The sequence below is a fragment of the Debaryomyces hansenii genome, assembly GCF_000006445.2.
Source record: "Debaryomyces hansenii CBS767 chromosome A complete sequence".
Lineage (NCBI taxonomy): Eukaryota > Fungi > Ascomycota > Pichiomycetes > Serinales > Debaryomycetaceae > Debaryomyces > Debaryomyces hansenii.
The window spans coordinates 1382023-1408040 of NC_006046.2; the positions used below are offsets into that span (position 1 = coordinate 1382023).

At 34.9% G+C, this 26018-nt stretch overlaps 14 protein-coding genes and 1 non-coding gene across 15 annotated transcripts; 7 read left to right on the forward strand and 8 right to left on the reverse strand. All coding sequences in view use genetic code 12, as the record gives it.

The window, feature by feature from the left end:
• Positions 1 to 37: 37 nt before the first annotated feature.
• DEHA2D16566g (DEHA2D16566p) lies at positions 38 to 928 on the reverse strand (the record flags this gene model as incomplete). The annotated part of the gene is made up of 1 exon (XM_459206.1): positions 38 to 928. One exon carries the CDS (start codon positions 926 to 928, stop codon positions 38 to 40), a length of 891 nt encoding a protein of 296 aa, XP_459206.2.
• A 293-nt stretch (positions 929 to 1221) lies between these two features.
• On the reverse strand, positions 1222 to 1617 carry DEHA2D16588g (DEHA2D16588p; the record flags this gene model as incomplete). The annotated part of the gene is made up of 1 exon (XM_459207.1): positions 1222 to 1617. The coding sequence occupies one exon, from the start codon at positions 1615 to 1617 to the stop codon at positions 1222 to 1224; it is 396 nt and encodes a 131-aa protein (XP_459207.1).
• A 590-nt stretch (positions 1618 to 2207) lies between these two features.
• On the forward strand, positions 2208 to 2600 carry DEHA2D16610g (DEHA2D16610p; the record flags this gene model as incomplete). The annotated part of the gene is made up of 1 exon (XM_459208.1): positions 2208 to 2600. The coding sequence occupies one exon, from the start codon at positions 2208 to 2210 to the stop codon at positions 2598 to 2600; it is 393 nt and encodes a 130-aa protein (XP_459208.1).
• Positions 2601 to 2847: 247 nt separating this feature from the next.
• On the reverse strand, positions 2848 to 5946 carry DEHA2D16632g (DEHA2D16632p; the record flags this gene model as incomplete). The annotated part of the gene is made up of 1 exon (XM_459209.1): positions 2848 to 5946. One exon carries the CDS (start codon positions 5944 to 5946, stop codon positions 2848 to 2850), a length of 3099 nt encoding a protein of 1032 aa, XP_459209.2.
• Positions 5947 to 6261: 315 nt separating this feature from the next.
• Positions 6262 to 6927, reverse strand: DEHA2D16654g (DEHA2D16654p; the record flags this gene model as incomplete). Its single annotated transcript, XM_459210.1, has 1 exon — positions 6262 to 6927. One exon carries the CDS (start codon positions 6925 to 6927, stop codon positions 6262 to 6264), a length of 666 nt encoding a protein of 221 aa, XP_459210.2.
• Positions 6928 to 7140: 213 nt separating this feature from the next.
• Positions 7141 to 7812, forward strand: DEHA2D16676g (DEHA2D16676p; the record flags this gene model as incomplete). The annotated part of the gene is made up of 1 exon (XM_459211.1): positions 7141 to 7812. One exon carries the CDS (start codon positions 7141 to 7143, stop codon positions 7810 to 7812), a length of 672 nt encoding a protein of 223 aa, XP_459211.1.
• A 351-nt stretch (positions 7813 to 8163) lies between these two features.
• DEHA2D16698g (DEHA2D16698p) lies at positions 8164 to 8949 on the forward strand (the record flags this gene model as incomplete). Its single annotated transcript, XM_459212.1, has 1 exon — positions 8164 to 8949. One exon carries the CDS (start codon positions 8164 to 8166, stop codon positions 8947 to 8949), a length of 786 nt encoding a protein of 261 aa, XP_459212.1.
• Positions 8950 to 9315: 366 nt separating this feature from the next.
• DEHA2D16720g (DEHA2D16720p) lies at positions 9316 to 13347 on the forward strand (the record flags this gene model as incomplete). Its single annotated transcript, XM_002770279.1, has 1 exon — positions 9316 to 13347. The coding sequence occupies one exon, from the start codon at positions 9316 to 9318 to the stop codon at positions 13345 to 13347; it is 4032 nt and encodes a 1343-aa protein (XP_002770325.1).
• A 460-nt stretch (positions 13348 to 13807) lies between these two features.
• DEHA2D16742g (DEHA2D16742p) lies at positions 13808 to 15172 on the reverse strand (the record flags this gene model as incomplete). The annotated part of the gene is made up of 1 exon (XM_459214.1): positions 13808 to 15172. The coding sequence occupies one exon, from the start codon at positions 15170 to 15172 to the stop codon at positions 13808 to 13810; it is 1365 nt and encodes a 454-aa protein (XP_459214.2).
• Positions 15173 to 15334: 162 nt separating this feature from the next.
• DEHA2D16764g (DEHA2D16764p) lies at positions 15335 to 17383 on the forward strand (the record flags this gene model as incomplete). Its single annotated transcript, XM_459215.1, has 1 exon — positions 15335 to 17383. One exon carries the CDS (start codon positions 15335 to 15337, stop codon positions 17381 to 17383), a length of 2049 nt encoding a protein of 682 aa, XP_459215.2.
• A 310-nt stretch (positions 17384 to 17693) lies between these two features.
• DEHA2D16786g (DEHA2D16786p) lies at positions 17694 to 19250 on the forward strand (the record flags this gene model as incomplete). The annotated part of the gene is made up of 1 exon (XM_459216.1): positions 17694 to 19250. One exon carries the CDS (start codon positions 17694 to 17696, stop codon positions 19248 to 19250), a length of 1557 nt encoding a protein of 518 aa, XP_459216.2.
• Positions 19251 to 19375: 125 nt separating this feature from the next.
• Positions 19376 to 20944, forward strand: DEHA2D16808g (DEHA2D16808p; the record flags this gene model as incomplete). The annotated part of the gene is made up of 1 exon (XM_459217.1): positions 19376 to 20944. The coding sequence occupies one exon, from the start codon at positions 19376 to 19378 to the stop codon at positions 20942 to 20944; it is 1569 nt and encodes a 522-aa protein (XP_459217.2).
• Positions 20945 to 20968: 24 nt separating this feature from the next.
• DEHA2D16830g (DEHA2D16830p) lies at positions 20969 to 21508 on the reverse strand (the record flags this gene model as incomplete). The annotated part of the gene is made up of 1 exon (XM_459218.1): positions 20969 to 21508. The coding sequence occupies one exon, from the start codon at positions 21506 to 21508 to the stop codon at positions 20969 to 20971; it is 540 nt and encodes a 179-aa protein (XP_459218.1).
• A 487-nt stretch (positions 21509 to 21995) lies between these two features.
• On the reverse strand, positions 21996 to 22129 carry SNR14. The gene has a single exon (XR_003013368.1). It is a non-coding gene; the product is annotated as a U4 RNA (small nuclear RNA).
• Positions 22130 to 22304: 175 nt separating this feature from the next.
• DEHA2D16896g (DEHA2D16896p) lies at positions 22305 to 25622 on the reverse strand (the record flags this gene model as incomplete). Its single annotated transcript, XM_002770280.1, has 1 exon — positions 22305 to 25622. The coding sequence occupies one exon, from the start codon at positions 25620 to 25622 to the stop codon at positions 22305 to 22307; it is 3318 nt and encodes a 1105-aa protein (XP_002770326.1).
• Positions 25623 to 26018: the final 396 nt, after the last annotated feature.

The window sequence follows — 26018 nt, forward strand, 5'->3', positions numbered from 1 at the left end:
TTGTACAATAATAAATAAGATAATAGTTGCATAATCCTTATTGTTTCTTAACTTTATGGTCTATATAGTAATTGTAGAAGGTGATTTTTTGATTAATGTTCAAATCTTGGCCTATCAAGTTTAATTGGCCCACTTCGAAGCAATGTTTCAGCAACCTAAAATCAAATGTATCTTTTGATTCAGTAGGTGCATGCTTAAAAATTTTAGCTCTAATAGAGCTGTTTTTACTCAAATTTGTCAATAACCTGACAAAATATCTCCTTTTGGAAACTATTGGCAATGGAGTGGTTAAATAACCTGGTTGAATCTTTACAATTAATGTTTTGAAATTGAACGCGGTCTTTGGAATGGCAGCAACGCTATCCATAAATGGCAATATAGACTTATTATTAGATGGTGTACCTTCAATAAAACAGAATACTAGCTTTTCCTTCAAGCTCGAATAGTTGCCGATTTTGATGGTGCTGGTTGGAACACCAATGTCGGTAGATAATGTATATCTAATAAGTCCCCAAATACTATATTGATATAATTCGCCTTCCTTGTTGGGGATTAATATTGCTATCTTGTTCCAATTGGCATTGGATAACGCCGCTAAGATTAAACCATCAATTGGCGATTGGTAGTTAACAACTACAAAATCACCCACGGTGGGCTTAGTAGCATTAATTTCGTCAGTTTTTGATTTCTTCACCCCATCAACCGTCAATTCGTAATTCCTGAATCCAAATAGCACCAATATTATAAAGCGCCCAATAACTGGGAATGGTAACAAGAAATACACGCCTAATGCAAGCACGAAAATTGGCATCTTCATTAAAAAGACAATCGCCTTGGGTACGATCATAAACAGCATCGCTGGTTCGGGGATAGGCATGAACGGCGAAATCCCCGTACCCTTATCTCTCCAATTCGAAAACTTCTCCATTATGTGTCGACGTCTATAACAAGCTCACAATCGTTAGACACAGATCACACTTTTCATGTTGACACCAAATGTCGTGGTCATAAATGTCGCGCAATCATTTTCTGATGATCTTCCATCCCATAACGATGCCTTAATCTACCACCAAAAAGTGCTAGTAGTATGTCAATTGCCCTCATCAATCAATTCTCTACAGCTCTCTAGAAATACATCCATACATTTACCTCATTAACTAAATAAGTAAAACTAATATACACGGATAAAGACTCTTTACCCCCTGAAGTGAACAATCAAGCTTATAATTCTTGAGAAGCATTACCTGCCTTGGCCTTCTTAGCTGGCAACAAGGATTGGTGAATGTTTGGCAAGACACCACCTTGGGCAATGGTAACGTGTCCTAATAACTTGTTCAATTCTTCATCATTTCTGATGGCTAATTGCAAGTGTCTTGGGATAATTCTCGACTTCTTGTTATCTCTAGCAGCGTTACCGGCCAATTCCAAGATTTCGGCAGCTAAATATTCCAAAACTGAGGTCAAGTAAACTGGAGCACCAGAACCAACTCTTTGTGCGTAGTTACCCTTTCTTAATAATCTATGGACTCTACCGACTGGGAAAGTCAAACCAGCCTTAGCTGATCTAGAAGTTGATGCTTTTTCCGAAGAACCGGCTTTACCTTTACCACCTGACATTGTAATTAATTTGTATTAGTTTATATTATAAATACTTAATAACCAAAAATAAAATAATTTCCCTATCGACTTGATGTGAATTACCAACGTTTATATACTAATGCTCACTAAACCCGCACTACTGGCTCTATACACACCGATGTTTGTTTTTGTTATTATGGTTCATCGCCGTCGCCGTCGAATCGTCCCCGGTTCCTCGCGCAACGATATGTTCCCAGATGTACGCATGCATGATATTCATTACGCCTTTTTCGATACATGCTCACGGTTACTCGGTGCGCCCCGTAAACCACAGCACCGTGCGCGCTACCGCGACTAGACAATAATAACCATAGTATCCCATAGTATGCCAGCGTATACCGTAATATACTCTGGAGACTCGCGGGAAACTCGCGGAAAAACATACACAAACAAACACTGGCGAAAGCCAGGTGTTACCCTACCGGAGTCTGGAGACTCCCTAACAATCATTCATTCGCACTATCAATGAGGGCAAATTGTATATAAATAAGCGTAAATCAGCAATTGAGTAAAAAATAGGAAATTTAGAGGTATCAATTGAATATCACAAATATAATTGAATAGATACAATGGCACCAAAAGCTGAAAAGAAACCTGCTTCCAAGGCACCAGCCGAAAAGAAACCAGCAGCAAAGAAGACTGCTTCCGCTACTGGAACTAAGAAGAGATCAAAGACCAGAAAGGAAACTTACTCCTCTTACATCTACAAGGTTTTGAAGCAAACACATCCAGACACTGGTATTTCTCAAAAGGCTATGTCTATCATGAACTCTTTCGTTAACGATATTTTTGAAAGAATTGCTGGTGAAGCCTCCAAGTTGGCTGCTTACAACAAGAAGTCAACCATTTCTGCTAGAGAAATCCAAACTGCTGTTAGATTGATCTTACCAGGTGAATTAGCTAAGCATGCTGTTTCGGAAGGTACCAGAGCTGTTACCAAATATTCTTCTGCTGCTAATTAAATGAGGTTGGGTTAGCCTGTTCAGGTGTGTATATTAGTTTACTTTAATGAATATGAAATAATATATTATTTAATTTGTATGAAGATATCGGAAGTATTGACGTGATTGGTAAAACAATACTGTGGAATTCATGTTTTTGCGGTTTATTGTACATTCTATGGCTTTTTGCAGACATACTGTGTGAAGTATTTAGATATTGTAAATATAGTATGAGATGTATTGCAAGTATATATATGACGGAAACAGCTCATTGCACATGGTCAGACGTATCATCCTGGGCATCGTAATGTAATACAAGGAGCCAACAGCATAGAAGGTTGAAAAGATGGTGGATCCAGTACGTATGACGGATGCCATACACAAGACAGTAGAAAACGTAATACGCCAAAAACGCTTGGGTGACCTTGTATTTGGTTTGAGACATCTTGGGTAATGTCCTACTATTGCTGTACCGTTCCATTAGCAAAATTACTGGCAATATTGCTAGAAAGTTGTGATGTGACGAAAACGGCGTAGTCCAATTGATCGTCATGTTATGTACAAACACCACTAAGATGGGAACATTTATAGGCAACACCCAAAGCATCAACATAAGTAGAGACAAGTGATAGTTCAAGATGCTCTTATTGGTCTTATCGGCAACAAGAATCTTGATCACCTGGATCAGTTGTATGATGCAACTGACAACATAGGCAAATTGGTACGGCATGTATATTGGGATCACCAAGAGAACAAATAACACACCAATGATTCGACGATTCGCCCATAACTTGCCAGGATTTGGCTGTTTCTTCTCCGTTTGCGACAATTTTAATCGCTTAAGTAAAACTCGACTAATTGATGCTATCACATTACCTGCGACCAATAGCGAATAAAAAGTCAACAGAACAATACCAAGACCCATAACAAAGAACACTGGACCTATGAACCATAAGCTCTTCTCCTCTAATCCCAAGAAAAACGAATTTAGCTTAAACTCGTCTGTCAAACTTAAATTAATTTCATTCGAATCCTGTAATACCACCGGATCGATTACGTTTAGAAATTTTTGCAATGGTTTTATGCTCATTATTGGTGTTAGTATTGATAATGTGAATAATATGCTCCCAAATACCCATGGTGAACATATGCAGCTTAATCCATATAAGAAAGTCGGGAATTTATTCGTTTCTTTGTAATGCTTTACCTGAAACACTAATGCTAATAAAATGATTGAAACGCAAAATGATATAGTTGCTAGTCTATATCGTAATACCAATAGCCTTAAACTGTTCAATAAATCAATTCTTAATCGAATAGTTGTTAATGATTTATCGGGAATGGAGTCGGTCCATATTTCAATATTCAATCCGTATTCTTCTTTAGATTTCACTTTAAATGGAGTATATGGTGCTATTCCATGCATATTTAATAATACTTGGTTATTTGCTTCGATATTGACATGCCATTTAACTTCATATGGCTCATTACTCCATTGCCTTATGAAGGTACGAAACACTGGAATATATTCTGTAGTTTCTCGGTCTTCTGGCCACAGCACCTTTAACTTGTATGCTAATATACTACTCCAGGCTCCCGGAATTTTTATATTCATTGATAATGGTTTATCTAAAGGTAAAGAGAACTTTGCACCCCTTGTCATCAATGAAAATAGATCTTCATGTATATTAAATTGACTTGAATTATAGTCTGATAATTCTGCAAGTAAAAAATTTTCATTGTCATTTGACTCCATACCTAGTGAGCCAGTAACTATTACTGTATCATATTGTTTTAAAATAGTAGAATTATATTGAATTGCATAAAACGGTGACTTGTCTCCCCCGATGGATGATTCACTTAATGAATATGTGCCAACTGCTGATCTAGGTATCATATTGCTGTCATCACGGACGTCGATACACTTGAACATTACAATCTCAGTAGTTTCTTTATTCGTAAAATCGATTATGTTGGCATCTTCTTTAATAGCATCCATGGTATTGCATAATAGAAGCGTTGGTTGTGTATATCCTTCATTATTATCTGATTTAAGTTCACCAATATCCATGGAACTTAATAATGAAAATTGCACTTTTGATACCTTAGGACTTGGTAATCTGAACACATTTAAGGGTGACGGCATCTTTCCTGGTGTAACCTTCAATTTTTGTCCCTCTTGAACAAAATTGATTTGCTGGGAATCTGCTTTTAATAGTATGTGGTCTGCTGGTTTATCATAAGCAACTTTATCTTGAGAGGTATAATCTTCAAACCCTGAAAGGAAGTTCTTTCTCATGATCTCCATTCTTTTTTCAAGAGAATATGTCTTGTCTGGTGAGTCAAAGTTTGCAATTTCTAATAATGCGTTCAGCACTCGTCTACGAAGTTGTGCACACCATACTATAGCCAAATGGTCTATTGGAGTCCAAACACCGGGTATTCCTGTTGTATAAACCGTAAACCCATTTGTTGGTGGAACTAGGTAACCTAAAGTCGTGTAGTCAGCCGGTAAGATAGAATCTAACAATCCGCCAGTAATCGATATTAGAGATATCTTTGATAATCTCTCTTTAGCAATCTTTGCGATCGTATTATCTGTTTCTTTGTTGTCGTAACCCTGAAACCAAAACCTATCTACGGCTGAATAAATCTTTAAGATATCGCCATCAAAGGTCAATGGAGCGGCAGCATGTGGTGAAGCTAAAGTAATTATAGTATTAATTGAATCAGGGATGTAATTGGGAAGTGAAACCATTACTCTACTGACCACACCACCCATTGAATGTCCTAAAACAACAACAGACCTCGGAGGGTGTTCACTATTTGCGTATAACCCGAGTATAAACTTAATGGCCTCATTCAAGTATTCTGCCTGATCCAACAAAGTCCTTCCATGGAATGCTGTAAAATCTTCATTGAAGTCTGCCGTGAAAAAATCATAATTCTTTGCGTTAGGGTTTAAACCATCTGGCTGATCCAAATAGTGGTCAAAGTATATATCGGATGTCTCTGCAGCTATAGACCTCACTTGTCTGTAACTTCCTGCATTCCCTGGTATAAATAGTATTGGTATTCCGCCAAGATGTTTGAATCCTTCGTTTTCATCCGGAAGGGGGTCTCTTCCCTGTTCTCTATAAAGATATAATGAATACTTGGAAGCAAATTTGGTATGACTTTCATCAAATGCTGTTATCCTGGCATAAGAGGGACCCATATACACTATTCTGCATCCTGGAGAATCCGCTCCTGTCAAACCTCTTGTGTATAGATACCAGGTTAAATAGAATAACACCAAGCCAAAGAAAGATACTAAAGTTAGTATACTTCTATTAAGCCGTGATTTTCCTCTAGACTTGGAATCCATTTATTAGTTCACTGTATAGAAGTATATATAATGCTCTTGGCTTGGGCGTAGTGTTGGTTTACGCCAAAGCATATCTTTATGTATGACAGTAATATATTTTTCATGTTCGCGCAACAAGTTCCAAAAGATTTTTGGACCAGCCAATATGAACAATATCTTATCACGTTCGGTCTCTACAAGCTGTATCAATAGCATATTACAGCATGAATTCATAAATACAATTACTCTAAACATGAAAATGCATCTTAGGACACTCTCAGACATACAGCTCCAAGACAGACTCAGAAAACTTCGACTTCTTACCGCCTGCGATAACTATTCTGATTCAGATTTCTTTCCATATTGTTTTGCCGTCTCCTTAGGATCAATAGAATTGGATCTGTCCTTTTTGTCTCCATTCGAGTCATCATCTTTTCCTTCCTTATCAGGATTATCGAGTTTATCTTTATCCGATTCTTCTGATATGACTACCTTGTCTCCGATATGTTCGTTACTATCGAGCACCTTAATATTAACGTCTTCTTTCAAAATACCTTCTTCCTTGGACAATTTGATCAATTCCTTGATTTCACTGGTAGAAAAATGCCCATCTAGCGGAATTTTTCCCTGTGGAATCACAAACCCATCATCGTCATATTCCACAGAATCATCTTCTTTCTCGTGAGTCGTCTCTTGTGTCGTTTTGGGATCTTCATTTACGTCCTTAGCATTTTTTTGATGCACGTTATCATGCGAATGCTTGTGTTGGGAATGGGAATGGGAATGGGAATGGCCATTCTTGTCACCTTCATTTTCTTTCTCCTTTCCTGTTTCTTCATGTTCTTTGTGCTTATCCTCTGTTTCATTCTCCTCCTCCTCTTCATCATTCATGTCTGCCAGATATTCAGAGACAAGACTCTTTAATTTTTGCAATGTCCTTTCTTGTGGCGACTCTGACACGGAGTCTTTCTCAGGTTGTGTCATTAATTCAATTTTATCCATTCTGTATTCTCTATTTGTTCTTGACTGGTAATATAAAATAGACAATTCTTCGTTGGCTTTTATGTCCCATATTGTATTGTTACCAGTGACGTAATTGAAAATAGTGAAAAGTGGGAGCAGGCACGTGAGCAACGATATAATCAAAATCCGCCATTATATGAGATATATTCATGATAAACTACGCCTATCTTCATCTATATACTAGCAAGCACTATGGCAGACAAAAAGGATCTTACATTGGAACAGTTGCACGATCAGGTGCAAAGTTTATCCAAAGTTGTGGAAATGCAATCACAATTGATTGCTAAAACCGGGAAACAACTCATGGACATACAAGTAAAGGATGTGAAGAGCAAGATGAATGCCGACACCGAGAAAAGTAGCTCTAAGGTAGCCAATGTTGACATGGATGACTACGCTACAAACGAAGATATTATTCAGTTGGTAGGCGAGTTGCAAGGACAGTTGGATATGCTTGAAGACAGAAACATCAGAAGAACGATCAATTCTCATTTAGGTATCGACGATGAAGATGGGTTGATTATTCCGATCCCTAACAAGGATGGAGATGAACCACCTTATGATTTTTGCCCAGCAAATATTGACGAACTTGTGAAATTGAACAAATACGAAATTGTGCAACTCTGTGAATTTTACGAGTTGGTTATACCAATGGACCAACAGGAGCACTTGAAGAGATTTTTGCAAAACAACAACGAGATGGTGGACATGGAGGGTGCAAAGAGGTTATTGGAGGTGGGTGCAGATAACGCAACCTTGATGGAAAGAGTGGATGCTTATTCTGAAAAGCAAATCGACGAATTATTCGATTTGCTTACCAGGTTTATTGGAGTCAGAGTAATAAGAGGCAACTATGCGTGGTAATATTGCAGGTACTACCAAAAATTCGGTCGTCAAAATGGTCGAAATGATGCTGGGTCTGGAGCCCAAATAAATAGGTTTTAAATGCGTCCCAAGGTCCATGAAATTCAATAATCTGACGATCCTACAGCTCGACGGACCGCATAGTTGTCTGTATAGTTTCATACCTATCCATTAGTATAGACTCCGTTGGAATGTAAATATTCATAGGATATAGGACTTTAATGTAATTTTTTGGTAAATGCACGTTCTCTTGATTTCAGCAAAGGCCCACTCAATTTTCATTGACGTGTTGTTAGTGTATAGCGATAGTATTAGAGAACGTACAATTGATCAACATAATAGTTACTTGCAATGGATGAACAAGAAACGACACAGGAGCAGATTAAGATCTCCATTTACACCCCATTAATATATGTTGGGGTATTATTGACATGTTTCATTGCCTTTTCGATTATTTATAGACGTAAGAAGTTGAACAAGTTAACCAAGGTGGAACCAATCTTTTCAGACAATCATACATTAAACTTATATTTATTCCTAAAACAACAATATAATAATCCTGAAGCCACTGCTGAAACAAAACCACACACTAAAGTTATGAAAGCTGCATTGTTGAGAAGAGGTGTGGAAGCTATTAGAAGATCGTTGAAATTGAAAGAAAACGAACCAATTTTCAACAAATTATACCAGGAGGGCTTAATCGGGGATGATGTATTCAAGAACTTTCAAATCCAAGCCAAATTCCAAGAGATAGAATTGAAGGAGATCGTGCAAGAATGTGAAACATATAAGAAGGGTTGGGTTCAACAATTTTTCCCTGTGGCACAAGAAATTTGCTTTAATGAAGCTTTAAGAAGAAGGTTAAATTCCATGGATGAAAGATCAAAGAACTTGTCCGACTTGTGGCAGTATTACGTGGAAAAATCCGAAGCCAATGTTTCTCAAGCCGTAAATGAAAAATCAGCTGCCAAGCTTGCCAAAGACAAAACCAAGTCTGCCTCTCAATCTGGCTCAAACACTCCTGAAAAGGTGATTTCAGATTCAGATACTGAAGCTGTGAATGAATCCAAAGATGATGGTGATAATCAAACTTCAAAGAATAATAAGAAAAAGTCTGGCAAAGGAAAGAAAACATGATTTATATCAAATTTCTCATAAATTATCTGTAATATAATGCCTCTTTAATCCTATATGTATATATACTTATATATATATTAAATCAATTTTTGTATAATGTAAGAATGATTGAATTGGTCAATAACTATATACTGCGAACTTTTTCGAGGCTCAATTGTGAAAACAAACAATAATCACAAGTTATGGTCTATTGCATTTAAAGTAATACAACAGTCTATCAATTGTGTAATAATATAAGAGTCCAACACAATTTGTAAGATCGATTAATAACGTGATCTTTTACCCAACTACTATAGTCTAAAAAAGTTATTTTTCACTTATTTGACAAACAAACAAATCAAAGTATTGTATAAGTAAAACACAACCATGTATCCTAGAGGGCCTAATCAAAACCAAAGACCGCCTGAGAGTCAAAGGCCAGCACCGCTGAATCAGAGACCAGTAGCTCAATCTCAAAGAGCACCTTTCCAACAACAAAGAAATCAATTTCCTCCTAGGAATCAAGCCTCAACATCATCCCATAATGGCCTAGAACAACAACGAAGACTGGTAGCAGATAAATTGATTGCTGATTGTTATTCTAAAAGAATCATTGATAGAAGTGGTAAACCATGTGTTGAAACGTCGTATCAAACACATGTTAGTATCAAGGAATATTCGTCATTTCCTTCACGTCCACCTCCAGATAACCTTCCACCTAATCAAATTGGAACGGTTAAAGACCGTGTTTTGGTACTTTGTATCAAATACTCTGGTAGAGTTTTGATACAAAAGGGGAAATATAATGAAAATAAGGACGTATATCAAATTGGTCGTACATGGGATATGGATGAATTGAAGACCATTACTAAGTGTGGAAATGATGGAATTATCTTAACGTTGAATAAAGACTACTATTGGAGCATAGAAGGAGGCATGGAAAGAACTTGGAAGTTTGCAAGATTTTTGACAAACGCATACGGTGGATTTATGGGTAGATACCCAACATTGAATGGCTTTTCAATCGAGGATTTTAAATTATCCTCTTCTCCACAAAAAAAGCATTTGGGAAATTCTTCCCCTAGCATGGGTGCAAATGATAGTGGTAACGATATTGTTGTTAATGAACCTCAACCACATCCTCAATTATTGAAAACTAAATCATTGAAAAGAAAGAACTTACCAAAACCAGTATTACCACCGCAGCCTCTTCCTCAACAGACATATCCCGATCAGGGAAAGCAAAATGATTTCTATAAGGATATGGATTTTACTGCAAATGGGAAACTACCTTCTAAACCTATGAAAGTAATGCAAGTTGATAGACCTTCGACGTCGTCACTTGACCAAGTAGAGAATCAGAATGCATCGACTAATAGATTCAACCAATCACGAGAATTACAAGAGACAAACGAAGAATTTGTTGATAATTATGTTACTGTCGATGACAACGAACCATCGAATGTTCCCACAACGCCTAAACGTGATTCCAAGCATCCCTATCAAGTCAACTCTCCGCGTAGAAGCGCTGATACTACTCAGGATTCGCAGAACTTTGTTTTCCATGCTGATAATACGTACTCGCCCGAAAAGCTTAGAGAATATGTGAAAACAAATGAGGAGAGATCAACATCGCCATTAAGAAACTATAAGCCTCGAAGGATGTCCACCGAGGTTGAACAAAGAAAAGTTTCTGAGCCTTTAGAATCTGCAGCGGCCTTGGGTATTCAACTTGAAGAGCAACTTGATGGCGTTACAAATAAAGATATTTCTACGGATTCTGCACATTCATTCCAAATTCCTGCTAGAAATGTTTCGCCTGACTATAGTATCGAGGAAGTTGAAAATGATAGTGATGAAGAACAAGAAACACAACATAGGGCTTCAATGTCGGAAAGAAAACAAGTTCCAATCGATCAAGAAGAATCTATAAACCAGCATCAACCTCCCAATGCTCATGTAGATAATACAATAAACTCTTCTATACAAGATATTGAAAATTACATGGACTCTCAACTTTATTTTGCCCCGGGCGATGAATCAGTTGATAACTCAAAACAAATTAGTCAGAATCAGACTCTTGAGAGTGATATAAGTCAAAGGGAAATTAGTGAGGGTAATATAATACCTGACTTACTGCAAGGGAATGATCTGGAGTTTAGAAGTGATCAATTAGAGGATGAAACAACCTCTATGCAAGAATATACTGAACAATCAGAAGTTGGGTTGAATATTGATAATAAAGATTCTGAGTTTCAAAGGGAAAAGGATGCAGAGTTAGAAGAAATCATGGATGATGTCAATTGGTCTATATCAGATAATAGTGATTCCTTGATCAGAAAATTGACCAAGGAATTAAACAATGTGAAATTTCGTAATGTTAAAGATTTAGTTACTTTGGATTTCGGTAAAGATTCAGTTTCTAATGATGTAACAACATCAATAAGTGAGATTGAAAATTTAACTCATATTTTCAAAAAAATGGAAATAGATTTCAAATTTCTTGGGCCCGAAGTCAATTTAATTGAAAATAACTCTAAGGGTCTCCAGGTAAAGTCGGTCAACAAGAAATTATTGTATAACGATTTAAGCAACATATTGAATAAGGTTAGTATGCATTCCGATGATTTGCGGGCTATCGAATCATTTAAAGAATTCGATAGATTGAATAAGTTAGAAGCTATTGAAGTTAAATTGATTGGATTATTTAATGCCTTAGAAACGATTACACTTGACTACAATGAGAATACAGATAACTTAAGTTCTATGAGGGCATTGAGGCAATACCAATCAAATTATGAACGTGTTACGTCTAGTTTTATCAGGCATTTTAGTCGCTTCATAAAAGATCAATTCAGATTATTTTCTCAACAAATGATGCAAAATATGGATAATATTTATCCTCAGGCCATGTTTAGAGAACTTAACAATCTTCTAATTTATTCGGGTTTCCTTTACTTCGTTAAGGGTGTTTCTCTTAGCGATTTTCAAGATATAAATGGGAACTTTAATCTCATGATGAGCGATTTATTAGAGAGAATGATTACCCACAAGTTAAAAAATTTGAAGTTTTCATCGTCATCAGTATCTGCACATCTATCGCAATCTTTAGATAATGATATGCCTCTAAAGAAGTCAAGAACATTGAGATTATCGACAAGACGAGAAAAGCATATTAGCAAAGCAAATCAAGAAGAGTTTCAAGGTTTAAAACAAAATAAGGATTCGAATGAAATCGACGATCCAAAAGCTGTTGTTGATATAATAAATAGCACGAGAGATGTGATATTTGTTTTGCAATACGTCACCGGTAGGCTATTCCATTATGATAGTAATATTATCGATTTTAACGAATATTGCCAGAATAAACCTTACCAAGAAAGACGTATTGCTCTTGATAATCCATCTTTAGATATAGAAGATGATATGAACTATTCGAATGATTCAATTTCTAATTTGAATGCAGTATTCGGTGGTTATATTAACATCTTCATGAAAAAAGTTACTCCAACAGAATTAAATATACCATTACTTTTATGTTATTTGCAGAATTTGCTTGATGAAAATAAGAAATCTAATCAAGAATTCTTATGCTTTAATTTTTTGAAAAAGGCTTCAGATAAGTTCAAAATTATTTGGTCGAAATTTATCAAGTCTCAATTGAACTTATTGAATAAATCCGCAATTATTGCTCATTGTGGTATATTACCTGCTATTAAGAATGTTAATCAAGTGTTGTTGATTACTGAATCCTCTTTAGACCAACCAGGTAGGCTCTTTGGTAGTCTTGACCAATCCCAGGTAAGAGCAATGTTAGCCGAATCATATAAAGAAATTTCCGAGGCAACTATTCACTTGTTTATGAGGGACGATCCTTTATTGAAAAATCACGATTTCGATGATAAAGAAAGAGAACATCGTAATGTCAGTATAATCCAAAACATTTTCTATCTTACAGAACAGTTAGCAGTCTTTAGTTCTCCTGGCATAACGAAAATGAGAACGCAGTTGAATTCTGTCTTCAACAAGGTTTTAGATTCGTACTTCAATAAGCTTCTTCACAAGAATATTGGTAAATTGGTGGAATTCGTTGATAATTATGAAGCTTTAGTAAAAATGAATAATGGTAAGCCTAAGAAATACAATAAAAAATATGTTAAATCATTGTTGACAGGATATACTTCGAAGGATGTATCCGTTAAGGCTGCTGAAATTCACAAGAAATTAGAGAAACATTTCATAACTGGTGGCGATATGTTTGAGAAAGACTTATTTGACAAGTTATGGACAGATATGGAATATCAATTTATTGACTACTTTTCAAGATTAAACAACATCCTTAAGAATGACTTTGATAGAGAAATTGACTATGCAATTACCAAACAAGATATACATTCAGTATTTGTTTCTATACACTAAACTAAACTCAATTGTATATTACTACTCTAAATAGAATATATTTATTGTTAATTTAGCTGTAACCATTGCAATATATGCGATCGGAATTTTTATTTGCGAAAATACGCTCGTCTTTTTTCAATGTATAGCAGCAAGACATAATTGCAATACTTAGATAAAGACTACCTAAATAGCATAAATCTGTAAGTAAGTAGTTTCATGGTAAAAGAAGACCCGAAATAATAACATGTACTATTTATATATGAAGAAATGTTTTTTTTGAAATTTTTACAACAATTAATAAATATTTTATATTATTGATCGTTTTTGCAGTTATTTGGTAAAATTGGAAATGAGATTCTGAAGGGATCACTTAAGATACTGATATATATATAATTATTTGATTATTATATATATTTATCTTCATACCTATGACAATGTATTTACAATTATGTTATTCTTATATAGTTACTCCGTACATCTAGTAATACGCTCCTCTCCCTGAATACTCGTCTCTCGCATTCAGACTTAATGAGTCTCCAAAAGGCTCATATGATTTTACACTGCTACTCGGTATGCTGCTACCAAGGGGCCATTTTGAATCTTTATCAATATCTTGCCACGCTGATATTGTATCAAATTTTATGTTGTTATTTTCTTTTGTAAACTTTAGATGTAATTGTATCAACTGATCAAATAAAAAGGTCAAGTCTTTCAATATTATACCAGATGATTCTTGAAACACTGACTTATCGATGTTCAAAGTAGTTATAGATTGTAAATCTTTAATGTATTGTTCATTTTTACGAGCAGAAACTTTTGACTTGAATTTAGTAAGGAGTTTTCCTTGTTTAGGATTGACTTCATTGAGGTTCTTGCTTTGCAAACTTAAGAGACCAAAGTTAATTAATCCTATTGCCTGGCCTATGCTATCCTGCTGATATTTTTCGATCGATAAAAATAAACTTGCGTAAGCAATGGCATATTTTTCAATTATACTAAGGTATTCCTTCCATTTGGCATATTGGAGGTTAATTGTTACTCCTTGGTGAGTATGAAGATTGAACAGCATGCTTTGGCAATCCCTTAATTCGGTTATAACATATATTGCAACTTTACTTAACGTTCCATTATTTTTGGTTTTAAAGCTCTCCGTTTCATTGTAATAGTTTCTATTGATCCACGATGATTTTGATAAAATAGACATTTGAATGCATACATTGTTTATCTTATCTAATAGGGAATAAACAAGTGAATTGAAATACATGCTTCCTAGATCAAGGTAAGCCAGTACCTTCTTACCAAAAGATAAAAACGACGAGGATTTCTTATAGTAGTTAGTAACCTGCTTCCATTTTTCATTCGTCTCATCATTCAGTTCGCTCGTGGGATCTATTTCTATTAATTCATTTATTAATACTGATCCAAGTTTCGTATATATTAAACTCGTGCTGATAATGACAGCTTCTATCTCATTTAGTAAACTCCACTGGATATGCGTATCCTTATATTTGTTCAAAACTTTTCCAAATATTTTTTTCTTGATTTCGCCGGTGGTATCGACAATAATGTTGGTCCATGGAACCTCTCCTGAATCTGAAATTACGTAGTTACAACAAAATTGGAGTATTTTGGACATTTCGTTAGAACCTGATTCTATTCTAGCATATTTGAACAATTCTTCAAGATATTGTTCAAGTTTAACAATATCTCTTACTAGCTCGTTATTGTTTCTTGTAGTTGTGGTAACTAATGAGGCTCTTGTAGATATCAATTGAGGGTTCAAGGCTCCCGTACGAAATGTAAGCGATTCTGCTAATGGAGGAGTATCGGGAAGGATAATCATATCTTCAAGGATTGAGGTTTTTAATAGTAATAGGGATTATTTGATAGTAATCTTATAATGCGTGTTCCATAATTTTTGTATGTATTCTCAGGATTGATATCGAAAAAATGAATCGTGTAGTATTATGGACCAGGCAAAGTATTAAAATAACTTATAAATAAGATGAAAATTCCTGACACGTCTCCTACCTATAATTATGGGATAGTTGTAGATTCTGGATCCTCGGGATCTAGAGTTCAAATATATCGATGGGAAGATCCAAATTATACTAAGAAGCATGGTAAAGAAGAAGATATTTTAACATCACCACCTAAGATAGTTCAAGAAAAGGATTGGACACTCAAGACTAGCCCAGGAATTTCTTCTTTTGATGAAAAGAATAAGGTTAAAGACATTTGGCCCAAACATTTTGCTAAACTAATGAAATATGCTGAAGATATTATTCCTCTGGATAAACATAGTGATACACCAGTATTTGTTTTAGCCACTGCAGGTATGAGACTATTGTCTCCTGCTAAGAAGAAGATGATATTGAAGGAGACCTGTTCTGCCTTACAGAAAAATACCAACTTTTATTTGCCAAATTGCAAAAACTTCATTCAAATCATCGATGGAGAAACTGAAGGCATATACGGCTGGCTTAGTTTAAATTACCTAATGGGCCAGTTTGATAAATACAAGGGCACTGAAAATGTACATAAATCGATAGGGTTTATGGATATGGGTGGGGCTTCAACCCAAATAGCGTTTGTACCTTCATCAAAGGAAGAGATAAAAAAACACGAAGAAGATTTATCTAAAGTGATATTGAGAAATATCAATGGAGAAAGCCAGAAATGGAATGTTTTTTCTGAAACATGGTTGGGGTTTGGTGCTAATGAGTCCCGTAAAAGATATTTGAACCAATTGATAAATTTATCTATTTCAAACCCTAATTTAGGGGCTGAAATAAATGATCCTTGTTTGCCTAAAGACGCAGAAGTGAGTTATGAACACGAGAAAGTAACGTACACTATTAAAGGTATTGGAAATTATGAAATGTGCTTAAAGACTATCTATCCATTGCTTATGAAAAATGTTCCATGTAAAGATGAACCATGCTTATTTAATGGAATTCATGGGCCTCAGTTGAATTTTAAAGATGATAAATTCGTAGGTATCTCAGAATATTGGTATACCGCCAATGATATTTTCCAAAGCGGTGGTGAATATAACTATCTCAGTTTTAATGAGAAGGTACGTGGATACTGTGAAAGTAATTGGAACGACATATTGGCTAATTCAGAAAAGGGCGATTACTCAAATTTAAATCCAGATAAGTTTTTAAAAGATGCGTGCTTTAAAGCAAGTTGGGTGATTAACATTTTGCATGAAGGCTTTGGATTACCAAGACTTGGACTTGAAGTTCCTAAAGAAGAGGCCGATGAAAAGGAGGCAGAAGAAATCAAAAAGATAGATAAAGTACATGTTCCTTTCAAGTCGGCTGATTCAGTAAATGGCGGCGAATTATCATGGACACTTGGTAAAATACTATTATTTGCCTCCAGTCAAATAGAATCAACGACAGACAATAATGATTTACAAATTGGCATATACCCAAGTGAAATTTCTGGTAAGGATTTTGTAACAGGGTCGGGGACTTTAGCTGATACCTATGATAGCGATAAAGATGAAGATGATTTAGACGGTAATGTTATTTATTCGATAATATTCATTTTCTTATTATTTTTCTTTGTTTATCATTTTGGTAAGAAGCACATGAAATGGGCTCATGGCTTCGGTCGATTTGAATTATCACCTCAATCAGTGAAACTGTTCATCAATGAAATGGGATCTAGACTACCTGGTGTTAATAAGTATTTCTCAAATGATGCGATTTACCTGGATTTTCTGAACCAGAATGATATTAATATAAATCTTGAGGAAGGGATGATTTCCAGTGCAACAACTCCAAAGAATATGCCCGACCTATCGGTATTAAGGACTAGATCAACGATGAATTTATCTGAGATAGACAAATCAGAAGATAGGATGGATAGTGACTCAATACATTCTGGTCCTACAAACTTTATGAATAAGCCTTTTTCTTTGCCTAAAAAAAATCAAGGAAATCTATTTCAATATGGAGATAATAGGAGTTGGGATTCATTAGTTAGGACTTCAAGTAATAGTTCTATACAGAGGGCAAAAAATTTTGAGAGAAGCAAATAGTGAGATGTGGAAAGAACCTAGCATAAATATATCAGGTTGAACTAAAATTTTGGGAATAGTTCATGCCTAATAATACCAATATAATACAATTTAGTAGTTATCTGATAAGTAGACAATCAACAATTATCCGAATATATCACCATTACCTTGTATTAGATGTTATTGCAGTCAAATTAATCTTTAAACCATGTGCAGGATCCGATGGTGCAGCTCTTCTCTAATTTTTTTTTTTCATATTAACATTAGATAACTTAACAAACTTGCAAATCAATTTAACAAAACAATAGATTATCATTAAAGTTCTCTAAAGATGAGAGTTAAGAAGCCAACATCAAAGAGATCTACCACCCGTATGAGGGAAGGTATCAAAAAGAAGGCAGCTGCACAAAATAGAAAGAATAAAAAATTATCGAAGAAAGATGTCACCTGGAAATCAAGAAATAAGAAAGATCCTGGTATTCCAGCCAGTTTCCCATACAAGGACAGAATTATTACAGAATTAGAAGAAGGTAGAAAACTAGACAAAGCTAGAAAGGATGAATTGAAATTGCAGAGACAAAAGGAAAGAGAAGAGGCTTTAGCTAAGGGAGAAGTTATTGATGATGTGATGGAAGAAGATGAAGAAGATGACCAAGAGGGTGGATTAGCAGCATTATTAGAATCGGCACAACAAGCAGCTCAAGACTACGATGGTGTTGAAGAAGAAAGTGATGGGATGACTGATTCTGATGCAGATGTCGAATATGAATTAAGTGATCCTGAAGATGATGAGGAGGATAAAAGTGAATTAGACAAGTCTCGTAAGGCATATGACAAAATTTTCAAGACTGTCGTTGAAGCATCCGATGTTGTGTTGTATGTGTTAGATGCTAGAGATCCAGAAGCAACAAGATCAAGAAAAGTTGAACAAGCTGTTTTACAGAATCCTGGTAAGAGATTAATATTGGTATTGAATAAGGTTGATTTGATTCCAACTAATGCTTTAGACCAATGGCTCAACTTTTTAAAATCATCATTTCCAACTGTTCCAGTTAAAGCTGCATCAGGTGCTAACTCCAACTCATTTAATAAAAACTTAACTTCAACTATGACTGCGAATTCGTTATTACAAGCTTTAAAGAGTTATGCTACTAAGGCTAATTTGAAGAGATCTATCATAGTAGGTGTAATTGGGTACCCGAATGTTGGTAAATCTTCTATAATTAACGCTTTAACCAATAGACATAGTAATAACACCAAAGCTTGTCCTGTTGGTAACCAAGCTGGTGTTACCACATCGATGAGGGAAGTTAAAATCGATAATAAATTGAAGGTTTTGGATTCTCCAGGTATAGTATTCCCTGATGAACTTACAAACAGCAAAAAGTCTAAATCTAATCAAGAAGCAAAATTGGCATTATTATCCGCAATTCCTCCTAAACAAATTTCTGATCCAATGGGTGCTGTTAATATGTTATTAAAGAAATTTTCAAAGGATTCTGAGATGGCTGATGGATTAAAGAAGTATTATCTGTTGCCTCCATTACCATCTTCTGACCTCAATGAGTTCTCTAAACAATTTTTAATTCACATTGCAAGAACTAAAGGAAGATTGGGAAAGGGTGGTGTTCCAAACTTAGAAGCTGCAGCAATGTCGGTATTAAATGATTGGAGAGATGGCAGAATTATTGGTTGGACTTTACCAAAAGCCTCAAAGAGTACCAGTGATGGTATTGATGTAGCTGACGTAAATATTGATGGTCCGAAAAGTTCTATGAGAGGTGAAAAAGAACCTCCAAAAATCGAACAAACTACTGTTGTTAGTACTTGGGCTAAGGAATTCGATTTAGATGGTTTATTGGGTGACAATTTTGGCCTTTCTACCTAATTATAAATAAGTTCTATATATCAAATTCTAAATTGGAAATTCAAAAGTTTTTGTAAAATTAGTAAAAGCGCAGATAACTTCAAATTTGATTTTATTTTCATATCCGATATATTTATGTCACATATATGTATGAAAAATTAGATAGAATAATAACAATAGATGGTCAATTGGGTACTGTTAAATATGTTGGACAATTACCTAGTGATATATGGGGTTCCAACGTGACGGCTTTAGGTGTTGAATGGGATCAACCAGAACGAGGCAAGAATAATGGTACTTTGGAAGGTATATCATATTTTGAGACAGAAGTTGAGGGAGCGGGGTCATTTATTAAAGCAAATAACAAAAAGATAACTAAAGAGAGATACGACTTCATTGAAGCACTCATAAGACAATATTCCGGTACAACTATTGATTATCAAGGTACAATCATGTTTGGAACGAAGGTTGCAGAGAGCTATGGATTTGAAAAGTTGAATGAAATCCAATCTGATTTCAATAACTTAACATCCATATCTCTTGAGAAGAAATATATATGTACTTCATTCCATAGTTCTGACAGGATTAATAGAATTTTCAATAGTTTAGATAACGTTACAAACTTGGATTTGAGCTATAATTTGTTTAATAATTTGAATGATATCTGGGATATTATAGATCCACTTGAACATTTGACAGAACTAAATCTCAACGGAAATCGATTTTTCAATAATGACGAAGATATACCCAAGAAACCTCATAACAAATTACGCTCCATAAAGCTTGCGTCAACAAATATAACTATACGACAGGTTATACATCAAATTTTGCCTAAGTTTCCAAGTTTACAGGATATTACATTGGCTGGTAATAGGTACGAGGACGAAGTTTTCAATAATATATCAATTAGTCATGATTCATTATTGAATATGGATTTATCATATAATAGGTTGCGTACTATACCTCATCTAAAAAACAAGTTTAATATTTTAAGCTCATTTAATCTAGCAAATAATTGCATCTCAGATATCCTGGAAGATATGGTGTTTAATTATATTCATTGCATTGACTTACGAAACAACGAAATAGATACTTGGAATACTGTTGATAAATTGTACCTTGCATTTCCGGACTTGAGAGAACTTAGAATTAATGGAAACCCAGTTTTTGGCAGTATATCAGTAGAAGAAATGACCATAAACTTGATTGCAAGATTTGAATTTCTGGGAGAAAGAAATAGTAAGATTGGATACAAAATAAATAAGTTGAATGGGGCTTTTATACTGGATGACGAAATAACTAATGCAGAACTTTACTTTATTTCTAAGGTAAGAAATGGGGATTATAATTATGATCGCAAAAGTAAAAGATGGCAATTATTATTGAACAAGTATCATATTGAAGATATACACCAGTCCCGAGAAGAAAGAAATGACCTTAGCCGAAAGAAGATAAAGTTGAATATATATTCCGAGTTTAGACAGCATATAATGGAACGTGCATTTTTGACAGATAATTCGATATTGCGTTTGAAAGGCGTTATTTCAAGAAACCTTAATCGATCAATATTGGAATTTAGAGTTTTCTACTACATTAATGAAGCTGAGGATGAAATAGAGAATAAGATCAAGCAATACTTAGATGACAACATTGCAACAATTGGTAATTTTGGTTTCCTGGATAATCAAAAATTATATGTGACATTAAATACATAGAGCTACTTATCTATTTAGAAACAATCATTCTTTCAATCCCCATAAACCATCGCCCAAGTAATGTACTAATTCGATACCAATTCCCTTATTTTTAGACTTGATATCATCAGTGCTCATTATTAATTTACCAACAGCTAAGGCGTTTTCCTTACCTTCAGCATATATAGTGACAATCGTATCTTCAGGCAATGACTCTTCAGGTAATTTAGCACCAGCGGATGTTAAACCAGGACACATAATATTGGCACCTGACAAAACGAATTTGATAGCACCACGGTCAACTTGAACTCTTGGGAAACATTGTGGGTATTTATGGACCACTTTCAAATCTGGAATCAAGTCATCAAAGTGTTGAAACAACACAACCTCGTTGTCAATAGAGTATAATTGGATCTTATCTTCACATTTAATAAGAATTGCTTGAGATTTCTTCGGTATGATATTGTCGATCACTGGTTCTAAATCATTGAATTGCGCAACAAATTTAGTCTTTAATCCTCTTTGAGCAGACGATTTAATATTAGAGCGAGAATGAACATCTTCTTTCGTGAATTTCTTGAACATGTTACACGGCCTGTTACTAAATGTATTTCTTAATCGCTGTTCTCTTCTAAATATATGAACAAATGCTCATCCCGAATCGCTTTTCAGTTCTATTTGTAACACAAAACCGAGCTTTGATGTAGTTCGTTCACAACCTACGCTGTAGCTACAATAAATAAATGTAAAGGTTTATAATTACAATGCCACCATCCTGTCATACAACATTGGTGTCATCGCACTCAAAGGAAACCTTTAATTTTTCTGACCTCTTACAACTTATTATTCATTTATATACCCAATCTTACGATCAAGCTGATAATAACTGTATCCAGCTCAAGATTTAATCATGGCATCATTAAACCGAGCGAGGCATAAGGCAATAAAAACTGTTATACATAGAAGAGTGTTTCTTCAATTCTTCTATTTCAGATACAATGCCCTCACTGTATTCTTTTTGACATAGAAGAATTGATAATGACCTTCAAGAAGTGTCAAATCTAAAAGAAGAATTCCAAAAATTCCCTTAATATCAAAAGCATAAAGCCATAATAATAAGGAGCTGTCAGGTTATAGTTTTCAACCAGCAAAAACATGATCTCGGACGAATCCTCACTGATACACGTAATGCCCCTGCATAAAGATAAAGAAGAAGAGAAGAAGGGAAATGGTGAAACCATTTCAAAGGTAGATTGTGCGCTTTTATACAAATTTGACATTTATCCGGGTAATAGAGCTTTTTAGAATCATCATCATTTTTTTTTGCAGTAATTGAAGTGAAGTTCATGAAGTATATACATGTTTTATATCTATAAAATCGTTATTTAGAGCTGGAATTCGTTATTTCTTGAACAATATGCATATTATGTTGATGATTTGTTGTATTGTAGGTTTGGGCGTAACGTTTCACGATGTTTTTGGCAGTTGTAGTAGATACTGACCCTATGAATTTTGAAGATTGAAGTAGCCTTCTAGAGACTTGACTGTGGCCAATTCGTCCACGATGATTTATTGATGTATTTGGCTTTTGATTGAAGTTCAAGGGATCGTAAAAATCAACTCTATCAGCAGGATCTAAAAGAGAAAAATACGAGGTGTAGAGTTCTAGCATTTGTTCTTGGTTCAAAACGCCTTCTCCCGGGGAGAATTCATGTTTATATACTTCGTCCGAAGCATTATTTTGCGCTGGAAGGTTTGGCGATAATGACCGTTCAAAGGAAGATAGTTTGTCGTTCGCGATCAACGCTAGCTCATCGTCCATACCATCATCAAATACGTCTCCCTCATCAAATGCATCATCATCATCTGAAGTGGACCCTAAATTCTTATTTTTATGCAATTGCTGATTGTTTATGCTATCCTCGACCAGTTTTTCATCATCACTGACCGTAATTGTTCGATAGGCTGTATTAGGTTTAATTACTCTACTATAGTGTCGCTTAAGTTGATCGGTGATACTATTAGCTTTCCTTCTTTTTAAACCCAAGGTTTTTTGTTTAGGTGCACATTCCCGGTTGCTTGAATTTAGAATTGGTGAATTTCTCTTTTCAGCCACATTTTCAGGCGGCAGAGTCAGTTTTCCTGTTACCAATGGTGCAGCTTCTTCAGTCGCCACTGGGGCATCAAGGTTTATATTCATACTAACCTGGGGCGATAATCGTCTTATTCCTAACTTAGGAGGAGTTTGACGATAAGATAATGGATATGAAACCCCACTTTCTTTATTTTGATCATTTTCATTCTCAAAGCTACCATTTGACTCATTGCTATTATTTTCAGTTTCTTGCCTAGAGTCCTCTTCACATATATGCTCCGAGTTAGGTCTCTTGCTTTGATTCTCTTTTACAGGTGACTTTTTACTTTGAATTAATAATTCATCTTCAGTATCCGAATCTAAAAGCTTATCTAAGAGATCTTTTTCTCTTCTTTTGTCTGCCACTGATTTATCACTATCTGCCTTTCTAACCATACTAGTAACATTTTGAAAACCAGTAGTAACGTTATCAGGCATGAAAAACCTCTTTTCAATTTTTTTAGATTTGGAGTTAGACTTAGACTTGGATTTGGACTTGGTCACTTTTTTGCCTTTATTATTCATATACAGTGTAGCAATTCTTATAATTTCATCCTCATCTTCTTCAGCCTTAATTTCTGTATTTTCTTCAGGAATTTCAATAAACTTCTTTTCAACTATTGGTTTATAACTTTTCGGTATTATGCGATTACTTTGAGCTAACGTGATTAGCCTACCATTCATTATATGCTGTTGAATAAATTCATATCCAGCCATTGCCTTATCAAATTTCAGTTCTTCGTTTCCAGCAAATAACAAGAGTACCTTACCGTCTCTTTTACGACCTGTTCTACCCATTCTTTGAATATTCTTAATCGGAGAACTGGTGGAGTCATAACAGACAATCAAATCAACTTCACCAATATCCAAACCTTCTTCACCGATAGACGTTGCGACTAATATATTATATTCACCCTTTTTGAATTTTTTAATTAAATCTTTTTGTAATTTTTGATTCATACCTTTAATCTGAGCATCTTCTGAACTCGTACGCGAGGTCGATCTCTCAGGAGTCTCACTATTCTGTTTGCCCTTTGTAGCTTTACCTTTCGTCCTACCCTTTTTTCCCTTACTTAAATATGCTTCTTCATCGAATTTTTCTTTTTCTTTAGACTGACCGATGAAAATATGAGGTCTTAAGTTACTTCCTATCCTTTCAATCGAACTTACAATATCTAGAGCAGATTCTCTAAATTCAGTAAAAATAATTACTCTAGAATCATTTGCTTCATTTTCCTTAAAGAATTCATCTAATTCGTTGATTAAAATTTCAAGCTTGGGATGACCTAGAAAATTATCATCTGCAATTAACTCTTTACATTTATCAAGTATTAACTTAATATTATCGTGAAAATAAAACCTGGCAGCTGTTTGATTATTTGACTTTTTATTTTTAAATTTTATTGTAAACTCCTTATGCTTTTGGTCAAAATAGTTATAAAATGATTTTATTCCATATATATTTAACCTTCTCAAAGCTTGACCTACTACGTTCAAAATTTGTAAAATGAAATAGTTCTGCCATTTTAGACCCTCTGGTATAGTTGGGTTCTTTAATAATCTTTGGGAGGCGTCAATAACTTGAAAGGCATTAATTTTCAGTGGATCACTCATATCATATATTCTTCGCTCATTTGCCATCGATAACACGGGCTGAATTGCAGTACATAACATATCAACAAGCTCACAAATCTCTACCGAGGGTGAGACAGTTACTCTTTCAATTTTCTTTTGTTTCATATATTTAGTGATATCAATACTCTGTTCTGTTCTGACCTCAACCTTTGAGATTGAAAGGTTATCAATGATTTCTTGAACACCTTCAACATCAGAAGCAGGTGTAGCAGTTAAAGCTAAGATTCTGAACGAAATATTGAACCTCGTTATAAATTTCACAACATTATTATAAGCATAATTACCTTTAGACTTATGAGCTTCATCAATCACTAATAAAACAACCTCTTTCGGGTCAATAATACCCGCTGTCAAATCATTTTCAACCACTTGAGGTGTAGTAAAAAACACCGTCTTCGAATCCCATATATCTGCTCTATTTCTTCTGGATTTGTCCAACAAAATCGCCACTTCTGAAGTTGGTATACCCGTAATCCCACAACATGCTTTAATCTGTTGAGCTACCAATGGCTTTGTGGGAGCCATGAAGATGATCTTGCCCCGAGGAAACCATCGAGTAAAATTGAGCATAACAGTACTAGCAATAAATGTCTTACCTAAACCCGTAGGTAATGCAACCAATAAATTATCATAGAACGCACGCTGCACAATGTTGAATTGATAATCACGAACTTCAAAGTTTGTGGGATAAATATATGAGGATAAATTTTCATAATTAAGGGCATGGTGTGTAGGAGGTAACTCTGTATAACCTTTGGATGAATCAATTTCAACGTACTGCTCAGGAATTATCTCTCCGTATAGATTCCTTTGTAACTTATTCTTCAGGGACAGACACAGAGACAGCGACAGAGGGATATTGTGGATAAGATTAGTTATTTCTGAGTCGTTTAAATCATCATTAAATACGGAATCGTCATCGCTATTCATTTGTCACTTAATATCCATCAAGATAATACGGAAGCAGTATATACACTATATAGAAAGCAGAACAAAACACAAATTTGGATCAGATGAGACAACAAAAAAAAAAACAAAAATGAGAATAAAAACACGTCTTCGACTATACAAATTCAGCTCCATGACAAGCCAAGAGGATCCATATAAATCGCTAACGCAATCAATAAAAGCTTTGAAGAAGCCATTGGATACATTAATGAAAAATCATGATGAATTCTTATTACAGAACGTACAAATTATGAATAATGTTAATTCCTTGCCAAAATTTAACCTGGACTTGCAAGAAGAATTGAAGAATAAACAAAAAAGTTGATTCATCTTGTGTAATGCTTACAATGTTATCACTTCAGAAGTCTGGAAAACACT